The sequence below is a fragment of the Gymnoscopelus braueri genome, assembly GCF_963280865.1.
Source record: "Gymnoscopelus braueri genome assembly, chromosome: 15".
Taxonomy (NCBI): domain Eukaryota; kingdom Metazoa; phylum Chordata; class Actinopteri; order Myctophiformes; family Myctophidae; genus Gymnoscopelus; species Gymnoscopelus braueri.
This window is the reverse complement of record NC_137620.1, coordinates 14,124,991-14,137,607: the sequence shown is the minus strand read 5'-3', so window position 1 is coordinate 14,137,607 and position 12,617 is coordinate 14,124,991. Positions and strand designations below refer to the sequence as shown.

At 42.2% G+C, this 12,617-nt stretch overlaps 2 protein-coding genes across 5 annotated transcripts in view; one reads left to right on the top strand and one right to left on the bottom strand.

The window, feature by feature from the left end:
* Window positions 1-12,617, bottom strand: part of nrxn2b (neurexin 2b) — an 890,203-nt gene that overhangs the window by 724,860 nt on the left and 152,726 nt on the right. The window lies entirely within an intron of this gene.
* LOC308102117 (hepatic lectin-like) lies at window positions 5,905-8,993 on the top strand (the record flags this gene model as incomplete). The annotated part of the gene is made up of 6 exons (XM_080451720.1): window positions 5,905-6,013; window positions 6,186-6,275; window positions 7,459-7,581; window positions 7,679-7,812; window positions 7,946-8,049; window positions 8,795-8,993. 6 exons carry the CDS (start codon window positions 5,905-5,907, stop codon window positions 8,991-8,993), a joined length of 759 nt encoding a protein of 252 aa, XP_080307846.1.

Sequence of the window (12,617 nt, the reverse complement as noted above, 5' to 3'; positions counted from 1 at the left end):
ACACACACACAGAGAGTGCAGTACTGCAGTGCGACTGCCAGTCAGTAAGCCAGGGCCAAAGGAGGCCCAGCTGATCCTCGACTACAAGCTGTCTCCATTGTCCTCTCCCCTAATAACATGTGTGATTTCAGGGGGGAGAGGAAAGTGTACGGGCACACAGGTCTATTTATCTGGATTCTGTCCGTTTCCTGCCGGCCTGTCGCAGGGAGCCCAATCATTCTCACTACGCCTCCCCCTGTTTTGTTCTCTCCGCTCATAATCCATTAAGGAGATAAGGCGAGGGCTCCTGCAATGAAACAGGATGCTGCTGCTGGTTGCATACCAAATCCTTCACGCACACACGAGACACACACACACACACACACACACACACACACACACACACACACACACACACACACACACACACACACACACACACACACACACACACACACACACACCCTCCTAATGCTCTCAATCAGCCTGAGCGGGAGAAACTGGTAAAGAAAGAGAGAAGAGAAGAGAAAAGAGAAGAGAAGCTGTGATTCAACTGAGACAAAGTAATCCACTATATCACAAATGTGTGTGTGTGTGTGCGTGTGCGTGTGCGTGTGTGTGTGTGTGTGTGTGTGTGTCTCTCTCTCTCTCTCTCTCTCTCACACCCACCCACGCGCCCAGGAAGACAACCACCACACACTCACACTTAACAGACACAACACATGCTTGCGCGCACAATATGTTCTGCACGTGCATGTGTTGGCAGCCAGATATGGGTGAAAGACTCAGCGTGTTACCAGATAGGCTACTGGGAGAGAGAGTGTGAGTCAGAGGGAGAGAGAGAGGGGGGGTATAGGGGGTTGAACATTGTAATCAGCTATTGTATTGCAGTTAGAGCTCAACATGCAACAGTGCCTACGACACTGCACAATGATGATTTTAATGATCATTTTAGCCTCGCGTGGCCAGACTATATCACTGTGTGGATATGACTCTGGTGCTTCTATGAGGAAGATTTTTTTTTCCTAGGGGCGGGATCAAAAGAATGGCTCGGCACGCAATTGGTTAGACCTACAACCAACTACCAATTACAGTCTCTGGCCCTGATTGGTTACCCCAGACTTCGTGAGCAGGAAATGGATTCACAACGGAGCGGTGCCAGACCCAAATTGCCGAGGGAGATTTGTCTTTTGCACTGGCAGATTCGTCTGGTCCCAGGCTATGTCAATTGAACTTGTGTAAAGAATTGGTTCTCAAAGTGGGGTCCGGGGACCCCCAGGGGTCCTTGGGGGGGTACCAGGGGGTCCCCAGCAAAATGTGTAAGTATAGCTTCACAATCACTTTAACCATATTGTATACTTTGGCCATTCAAAAATAGCAGATATACAAGCTCATAGTGCGGCACTCGGTGCCGCGCTATGAGCTTGTAGATCTGCTATTTTTGAAAAATCCCTGGCACAAAATATTTTTGAGATTCGGGGTCCGCAGCCAAATACATATCATTTTGGGGGTCCTTGACATGAAATAGTTTGAGAACCACTGGAAGGGGAGCCCAGCATTTTGCTGCACAGATGATTGTCGTTTCGTCGTTTCAAATGACCACGGCTGCACGTCGGGGTGTTGCTGCGATGACGAGAGAGCTGCGCAGGCCGGACCGTGAATGAATGAATCTCCCTTCCACCGCCCTGGCATCCGAGCGGTTGATTACATCCTTAATTCGGTGGCGGGAGTGCAGATGGGAGTGCCTGGCGGAACCCGAGCCAGGCCGGCGGAGGGCTCCGATTGGCTGGAGATGATTGAGTGGCAGATGGAGAGGGGGGGTCATAATTCTGTCATTAGGAAGGTGGCGATGCTTCTGTCCGATCTGGCCATCATTCTGCCAACTATGCCCCCCCCCCCCCCTCTCTCTCTGTACACACACACACACACACACACACACACACACACACACACACACACACACACACACACACACACACACACACACACACACACACACACACACACACACACACACACACACACACACACACACACACACACACACACTTTCTTGCTCTCTCTCATCTCCACTCGTTCCACATCTCCAGATCCAGCCAGCTGTCCCTCTCCTCTCCTCCCCTCCCCTCCCCTCCCCTCCCCTCTCCTCTCCTCTCCTCTCCTCTCCTCTCCTCTCCTCTCCTCACCTCAGAATTCAGTCTTGACGTAATTTGCCACTAAAGTGTTCTAAGGACTTAACAGATCTCCATGACTCCAGACATGCTGGAATCACACAAATAGCAGCGCAAATGTGAACTATTCACAGCTCAATTTCAGCAATGAAGGCTGATCATCTGCTGATTAATTTTCACCTACAGTACTGTATGGTGTTGCTTGGTGGTTTCAGATATATTGCTAGTTTCTAAATGTATTTCTCAATCAGCCAACATACATCTCTATGTATAAAGCACTTACCAAACAAAGCTACAAAGTGATTTGCAGAATAAATGAAATAAAGTAACTGCCATTACATTACTGTAGTGAAAAATAAAACACGAGAATAACTCTCTAAATCTTTTATTTTTAAACAATGTCCCTTTAAAGTTACATTTTAAGGGATTTAAAAGAAGACCTTGATTTATCAAGCCTGGGCTCCTGCAGGCAGGTCTTTCCAGAGTCAAGGGGTCCTCTGTCTCAGGAACACACACACACATACACACACACACACACACACACACACACACACACACACACACACACACACACACACACACACACACACACACACACACACACACACACACACACACACACACACACACACACACACACACACACACACACACACACACACACACACACAGCACACACACACACACACACACACACAGCACACACACAGGCTATGCAAAAGTGTAGCTAGCAGCAGTTCTGTATTGTTTGGAGCCTATTGAGGGTCCTTTGCTTAAGATTATTTTGGTGTTATTAAAACTCAAATTTGATTTGATCTGATCCTGGAGATATTCCTGAGATGATAAAATGCATTTTTAGATTATTTTTTTGGATCAAATTAGGTTTTTGCCAATCAGATTTATTTCGGATAAAATACCAAGTTATGAAGGATTTGAGAATGCAGGTGGTCTGGGCCAATTATGAGAAATGAATTAATTTAGTTGAAGGAAATTATTTCACATAGTCTTTAAGATAGTTAGATATAGTTAACTAGACAGGGGTTGTTGGGCTTCACCAGAATATTATAATTGTGTATCTTCTTCATAACAATGGAAGGAAAATGGCAACTGGATGAAATGGCACAATGCCTATTCGCAGTTTATTACTTATTGGTAGAGTACACAAGACATTTGGCGCTGATCGGTCCAGCGGTTTGCAATCTTAGCTCCGGACACGCACGCACACGCACACACACCCACACACACACACACACACACACACACACAGACTAAACCTTAGACTGCTAGCCTCGTGCAGAGCCACAGCATAAAAAAAACAACAACATGATTTGTCAAGTATGATGTAAACTACTTCAAAGCAGTCCTAGATATGCCAACCCACTGCTGTGATCTATTAATAAGTATGTTATGATCAATGGTGTCAAATGTTGCACTCGAGTCCAACAAAACAAGCAACAGTCACCAGTGTCGGAATTCATTAAAAGATCATTTGTGAGTCTAATAAGTGCAGTAGGCATTTGTTTAGGCCTAATGAGGGAAGTAGAAATGCTGCTCTCCCAGTGACACGACTGGCATGCTAGACCATCCCCAAAAGACCCTGACCACGTCCAAAACAACGCACAACTGAAATCAACAGATAACTGTGGACTACTTGTAAGTTCTGTCTTGTGGCTGTATGTGTAGTGTATCTGTATACAGTTTCTGTACAGTATGTGTATCTGTATATCACTTTGAGATATTTTAGGTATTTGCTTGGATGTCCTATTGTTGTTTGTAGTGTAATTTTCATCTGCCTCTTAGCCAGTTCACACTTGAAAAAGATACTTTGTCTCAATTTGTTATTTTTTTACTGGTTAAATAAAGGTTAAATAAAAATGCATTGCCCACTATACACAAACTGGTACTGTGTGCCTTTGAACGACCTTGCCCGGCGTTCTTCAAACGAGTCCATGAAGCATCGGCCAGCCTTTACCTTTACAAATGTGTACACACACACACACACACACACACACACACACACACACACACACACACACACACACACACACACACACACACACACACACACACACACACACACACACACACACACACACACACACACACACACACACACACACACACGCCAACAGATGTGCAGGGCGTTGGGATGGGGTGCTTGCAGCGGGCAGAGAGGAATGGGCGTCATCATCATTATCCCCTCTTCTCTCTCTCTACCTTCCACCCCGTCCTCCTCCTCCTGCCTCCTCCATGCCTTCCCTGGGCTCCCTCTGTCCCTCGTTCATCAGACAGACACGCTGACTAACTCTGGACAAGAAGAGGGATGTGCCCGCTGTGCCAACACCCCCACCTCACCCCCACACATACACAATGCTGGGACAGCATGTTAAATAGCATTGCCCTCCAAGGACTCTCGCCAGCATATGGCCACCGCACTATAGATGACACCACCCCCCCATGCGCCCTATGTCACTCTGACACACAGTCACCTCCCATATGTATTCTTTCCTCCACAGGCCTCAGAATGGCAGCCGTGACACGCACAAAGCTGCAGAATACAGAATAAGTACGATAAATGTTTTTTTTAAATTCTGTGGCTTGTTGCACAGGGGCTACCCCTGGCACGGGGCAAATATCCAAAACATTCGACACTTCCACATATCAGCGTCTTTTTACGACCCCTCTGCGCGGATACAGTTTAACTGCAAAATCATCTCAGAGCCGTTTCACATCGGCAGGAGAAAAAAAAATAAGAAAAAGGGCATGATCCCCCCTCCCCCCCCCCGGCCTCAGGGCTCAGTGACAATCCCCAGCGATGTTTAAAAACATTTGTTTAACAGGTTCGGACTAGCGGTTCCGACTTGAACCCGAGTATAGTGTTCATCTCGGCGGGACTGATCCATAATGCATAGCGTCTGATGAATGGCTAAAGTAAAATAGAAACTCTGGCGGAATTTTAAAGTGCTTAATAATGCATCCATTGATATCGGCTGCTATGAGATTCTGCACTGCTGAGGACGGGGGGGGGAGAGAGAGAGAGAGAGAGAGAGAGAGAGAGAGAGAGAGAGAGAGAGAGAGAGAGAGAGAGAGAGAGAGAGAGAGAGAGCTTGCCTATAGGGCACATATACAGTAGGGCTAGATCCGTGCCTGATGCACAGCATCAGTATACCTTGCGCACGCACGTGCACGCACGCACGCACGCACGCACGCACGCACGCACGCACGCACGCACGCACGCACGCACGCACGCACACACACACCTTTGTATTCATTCTTTTAACTTCATTTAACTTTTATTTGATTTTTTTTGTGTTGGTTCTTAGTAATGGGCAGTTTGTTTGTGTAACTTTTCAGAGGAGATCATGAAGCTACCGTTAAACTGTGGTCAATTGTAACTTCCGTCAGTACAGCCTATGCTATTAATATTTATGAGGAACTAGATGAATTTAATCAGATAAGATCTACACCAGTCTATAAATTGTCTACAGCACATCCTAGCAGAGGAGAAGTGATGTTTCTGTGTGTGTGTGTGTGTGTGTGTGTGTGTGTGTGTGTGTGTGTGTGTGTGTGTGTGTGTGTGTGGGTGTGGGTGTGAGTGAGATATTTTGTTTTCTTTGTGGGTGATCTGTCATATGTGATATAAATGTAACAGTGCCGTCAACGTTTAGGACAGTGCAGATAAGTCTTCAGTGTATCGTGAAGAGGTGGCACGTACCTAATAACTACAAGAAGAATTCAAGTCATAAAGGTACACATGGCTGAAGATGGGGGATTTGACCATATTGAGCTCCAAGACAATGCGCTCTATGAAACTATTGAGAACACAGCTCAGGAGAAAGATCCACAGAAGATACTGCAGCCTGGTAAGAGATGTTACTAAACTAAAAATCACATAAAAACAGTTTGAACCTGTTTCAAATATCTTAACGGGTCTCTGTGTGTGTGTGTGTGTGTGTGTGTGTGTGTGTGTGTGTGTGTGTGTGTGTGTGTGTGTGTGTGTGTGTGTGTGTGTGTGCGATTGTGTGTGTCCTCCAGACATAAGACGGTACAAGCGGGGTGGAGTCGGTGTTGGATTGCTTTGTGCTGTTCTAGCTCTCCTCAACATTGCTATCCCACTCTATCTCTGTAAGTCAAGTTTCATAACAATGTACTCGAGTGCCTTACTTGTTTTAGGTACTTTACTTGAGTATATCCATTTTTCAATACTTGATACTTATACTCCACTACATCTCAGAGCCAAGCCAAATGTTGTACTCTACAACAAATATTTGAAAACTGTTACAAGTTACTCTTTAGATTCAGATTATTATTATTACAAAACATCCATCAACCAATTCAGCTGTATTTTATTCTTTGTCTACTTGAAAATAGCTGATCTACAAGCTCACAATGTGACCCTTTTTGAGCTTGTAGATCAGCTATTTTTGAAAGAACAAATGTTGAGAACTTTTGAAAAATACTTGAAATGGGACATTCTGCACAATGAGTACATTTACTTTTTGTTCTTTAAATGTATTTTAATGCAATACCTTTGCAGTTTTACTCAAGCAACATTTTGAATACAGGACTTTATTGGTGACAATGTATTTATACAACGTGATATGGCTACTTTAACGTAAGCAACAAATCTGAGTACTTCTTCCACTACTAAATGTTTTATATATGCATGATGATGTACTGTAACATGTAGTGCTTGTGTGCCAACACACTAGCACAGGTCAGCAACCTTTTTGACTTGAAGTGCCATGTTTTCATTTTCTTGATAGTCAGTGTGCCATATGAACATCAAAATGTAATAATTCCAACTGATTTTGATTGTCCATAGACTATACATATCAACCTTTATTTGTATTTGTTTTCTTCTTTAGAAATATTTTATTTCACATTAGGATGTAATGATCACTAGACTCAGAGCAATAACCCACCTATCTCCCAGACTCCCTCCCATGCAGTCAGAGTTTGAATGAATGTAGAATTATGTGTAGGATGTAATTTATACATAGATGTGAGTGGACTTAATTTAACTGACTAAACCTTTTTTGAATATTACATTTTAAAAGAAAAATCCTCTCTCTCACACTTATGCCAGTGTGCCAGTGATCACCCTCCCCTGTGCCAATGTTGGCACCCGTGCCTACGGTTGCCTACCCCTGCACAAGCATAGGAAACCTCTTCAAATATATTATTAGTTGTAGTAATAGATTTAGTAGCAGCTGCATTGGTAGTTGGACAATATTATCCATTAAAAAACATTTAGGTGGATATAAATAGTGGATCTCAAATTTTGAAAATATTTTTTTCCATACAGATCAGTCCAATATGGTGGAGAGAGAAGAACTGCTGGTGAGGTACGACAAACTGACCAAAGAGCAAGATGATCTAAAGAAGTGGCTCTGTGGTCAGCCAGAACACATAAAGAGGAGTCTCTGTGGTCAGTGAGACGTCACTGTTTTGCTTTATTGTTATGTTAATTATCATTTGTCATTAATTCAAGCAAATTAAAAAACAGTGGTTTGCTTTGTTGATAGAATCGGACAGATTTACATTTCGTGATGGTCTTTGTTATTACATCTCTAATGAGAAGAAAAACTGGGAGGATAGCAGACAGTGGTGTAGAGACAAACAATCAGACCTGATTGTCATAAAGAGCAAAATCAAGCAGGTATGTGTGTGTGTGTGTGTGTGTGTGTGTGTGTGTGTGTGTGTGTGTGTGTGTGTGTGTGTGTGTGTGTGTGTGTGTGTGTATGCGCACATCCACTGTTTGTACATCAGTAACCAGCAACGTTTCTGTCCAGGATTTAGTTGGCCGTGAAAACAAGAGAGTGTGGCTGGGTTTGACCGACAAGGACGAAGAAGGAAGATTTAAGTGGGTGGATGGAACAACACTGACCACACCAACGTAAGACTGATCACCTTCATTTTACCTAAACTGTTCTAAACAGTGTTAATTGTTATTATAAATTTACAAACCTACTCAACTGCTCTGTCACGAAGACATTGGGCCTGATTCACTAAGCTGTTTGTAAATAGTGCCTATAAAGTGACTAAAGGGGTGCGTATTTTCGATAAGCACAAACTGACACACGATTCACCAAATGGCGCATACAGCCTTGATATGTATGTATCGCAGGTGCTCCTCGTTTTTGTCTGACAGTCAGAGGCGCGTTCACGTGGAGAATCATTTACATTGCTCCACGCCCGATTTAAGACCATAAAAGGCAAACGGATACGTCCATGTCAGAAGTGAAACGTCACTTCACCTCAAACTGGACAGAACTACAAGCTTACAACGTGGCGGGATGCACCCACTTGACAACTTGTAGATCAGCGCAAGCGAACATAAAGTAAATTGCCAACTCGCACGTATACGTGTAATGAGAATAGTTAGTTTACAAAGTTTAACCTCACGACCAAAAGCTAATAAAACTTGTAATGGATATTATTAAGCTGTTTCTACTGAACAATTGCTCACTCACCTTTGCCGAGGTAAAAAGATGATGCTGGAATCTGCCAATATCCAATAATTTGTATCTGAGCTTTATTGATTGCTGAGGGGAATCTGTCCTTTGGATCCACTTTCCTACGGAATTGGAAATGAGCCAAAAATGGACACAGCTATGAATTAAATGTTTCTTCTTCTCCAGGTACTGGTTCCCTGGTGAGCCTAATCATGAAACCAAAGAGTACCCTAATGCAGAAGAAGACTGTATTGAGTTTTATGGTGGGCCTCATCATGATGGGCCTCATCATGATGGGTCTCATCTTTCCAATCCTGGTAAAGGATGGACCGACATAACTTGTTCTTCAGAAACCTACTGGATCTGTGAAAAGGTTCTGTGTTGAAATCATCATTTACACATTGTATCGAGTTAGCTGGTGTGTTGGTACAGCTACATGGTGGCTGTGTTTGCATGTGGTAGTTTGTGTGTTTGCTTTGGTTGGTCTGCCTTGCAGTTTTACCCAATATGCACTGTAGACATTACATGTTATATTCATATTTTCATTATTTAGTTAAAGAGCAGTCTATATAATGCGATTAACATTAATCTGCAATCTGTTCCATTTAATACCATGTTTCATGTATTTTAATAAAGTGTTGTATTTTCAAAACTGTACAGGAGAAGACAGTTATTATGCATCATCAAAGAGAGAGAGAGAGAGAGAGAGAGAGAGAGAGAGAGAGAGAGAGAGAGAGACAGAGAATATGGATTCGGAAATGGGAGTGAAACCAGATAGGAGTTAGAGAGAGACGCTGTAGACGGCGATGGGCTGACAGACAAGTCATCCATGCCTCGCCAGGGTCTTTAATGTAAAGAAGGGTTGTGCACTCTAGAATCAAGGAGAACGCCCTGACAGGGGCTGATGGGTTTCTCTCACCGTGGGGGAATCATGGCCGGCGTGCCTAACTCATATAATCTCATCCATTCAGTGTACCGTACAGTAGCTCTGTCCAATCATTGTCTGGCCCACACACCAGTGATGGAAGAAGTATAGGCCTACTCACATGTTTTACTTAAGTAAAAGTATCAATACTAAAATGTAGATATACTGTTACAAGTGGTCCCGTATTCAAAATGCACTTGAGTAAAAGTACAAAAATATCGGCATCAAAATATACTTAAAGTACCAACAGTAAAAGTACTCATTGTGCAGAATGTCCCATTTTCAGTTCAAAATGTATTTAAAAAATCATTTGAAAATAGCAGATCTACTGTACAAGCCGCGACGCATTGTGAGCTTGTATATCTGCTATTTTTAAATGGCCGAAAGGTAGGGCTGAAGTGGTTTATGTATGTTTTGTAATAATAATCAAAATCTACAAATCTTCAAATAATTTGTGGTGGAGTATAAAGTAAAAGTACTGAAAATTGGAAATACTCCAGTAAAGTAAAAAAATGTACTTAGTTACTTTACACGACTGACTCTGTCCAATCATTATCTGCCGCACGCACGTGCACACACACACACACACACACACACACACACACAGCTGAACATCACAGAAGCCTTATCGATATATTTTTTTAAATGGTGCTTTCGCCTTTCCGAGTTGTAGACACGCCATTGCTTATATACCCGAGGTCTCATATTGACCTCGGTGCAAACAGACTTACATGTTCACTGGAATAACCCTGAACCAGCCATCTCCCTATGGTCACTAGGGCTAAGCTCTTGTCAATACAGCAACAGTTATTGAGTGGCTGCTGTGGCCTGCAGGACCCATGTCTGAAGGTACAGGACACCTGGATACTACTGTATGGTCTGCGGCCTGCAGTGGTGGAAAAAATACTCACACTGTTACAATTAAGTAACAAGTCCGGAATTCAAAATTTACTTGAGTAAAAGTACAAAAGTATTGGTATCAAAATGTACTTAAAGTACAAAAAGTAAAATTACTCATTGTGCAGAATGTATAACAAATCTTTTCAAAATAGCAGATCTACAAGCTCACAATGTGTCGCGGTGCAACGCATTGTGAGCTTGTAGATCTGCTATTTTTAAATGGCTGAAATATATTTAGGGCTGAAGTGGTTCTGTGGTTGGTGTGTTTTGTACTAATATTGAAAATCTACTAAGTAACTAAAGTTTTCAAATAATTGTAGCGGAGTAAAAGTACAATATTTGCCTATGAGATGTAGTGGAGTAGAAGTAAAAGTATTGGATATTGGAAATACTCCAGTAAAGTAAAAATCCCTCAAAAGTGCACTTAAGTGCAGTACTGGAGTAAATGTACTTAGTTACTTAACACCACTGGCGGTCTGCACATCCTTCTGGTGACTTGTTGTGTGCCATGCATACACGACACTACATGTGTATTGTGTATTAATTTGTAATTTAGTTTTTGAGTTTTATTAATTTGCAAAAAAACAAGGACAAAAATACATGTATAAACATATCTGACTGCTACTGGTCAAACCTTCCACATGTTGCGATTTGCAGGAGCATTTTAGAAGCCATATAGAGGCTTATAGAGAACTTCCCCTTTTTGTAAAAATCTGCTGTTTAAAATAGCACCAGTAATACTGGCAAGAGATAATGCATATTACATACATACATACATACATACATACATACATACATACATACATACATACATACATACATACATACATACATACATACATACATAGACCTTGTACATGTATTCATAGTGTAGATTAATAATGTCTGTTGATACAAGGAATAGTCAGTGCAAATAAAGAGTGAGGATGTGTCTGACTATAATGTGGTTTATATTTGACTCAGATGCTATGTTCCTAGCAAACATACAGAATGCAATGAAAAGCGTTCACACAGCCAGCAGAAGGGAGTTTCAGAAGATGTTTGCATAGCCGTTAGGGACTTTATTTCAGCGTTACTATGTGAGACTCCCATTTCATCATATAACATCAACAAACAATAAAATATGTTATGTGTTGGAGTGTATGTACCCATATACTGTAGGCCTATGTATCTGTATGTCTGCATGTGCAGTCTACTGTATATGCATGTATTTACAATGATATCTGGTCCTCTGGTCATTCAATTGTAATTGTGCTTGTGTAATTGTGCTTCTGGTCTGAAAGAATATTTTTTTTCTTCTAAATTCATAAATAGTCATATTTTGAGGCAAACTATCAAAACTAGAATTATATCTACAAACTCACAACGCATGGCAGCGCAACTTGTGAGCTTGTAGATCGTCTCTTTCTTTTCGCTATTTGTTTCATGAAGAAGTATACTAGGGCTAAGTGGTTATGAAAATGTCCCCTGTTTTGTTTTTGTTTGTTTGTTTTGTTTTGACAAGTAGAACCCTGACATGTCATTTCATGAAGGGGTGACTTTGGGGAACTGTTGACCCCAGGCAATGAGGCACTTTAGCGAAGCGGAGGAGGCATTAAATGTTTATGGTCCCTCTCCGCTCCACGCAGCAGCCACAGCCGCTCAGTGTCAGGACAGCACCGCTGCACTGAGTTGTTGGTTGTTGTTGTGGAGAGCAGTGGTGCTACTGTAGACGTATACTCTCATTTTTGTGTAACCACTTAAACCATTATTTTATACTTTGGCTATTAAAAAACAGCATATATACTGTATATGAGCTTGTAGATCTGCTATTTTTGAAAAATCGCGAAAATGTGTGCAAATCTTTGAATACATATTTTTTTTATGCGAACATTTTTAACTCAAATTTTTGCTTCTGGAGGTTCCTGGAACAACATACTTTGAGATGGGGGTCCGTGGCCAAATACATATAATTTTGGGGTGGTCCTTGACATGAAATCATCTGAGAACCACTGATATAGCAGCATACGTTTTTTCAGAAAACTGTTAGGATTTAGAAGACATTTTGTAGAACTTTAGGTACTACTGTGTGAGTGTGTGTGTGTGTGTGTGTGTGTGTGTGTGTGTGTGTGTGTGTGTGTGTGTGTGTGTGTGTGTGTGTGTGTGTGTGTGTGTGTGTGTGTGTGGGTGTGTGTGTGTGTGTGT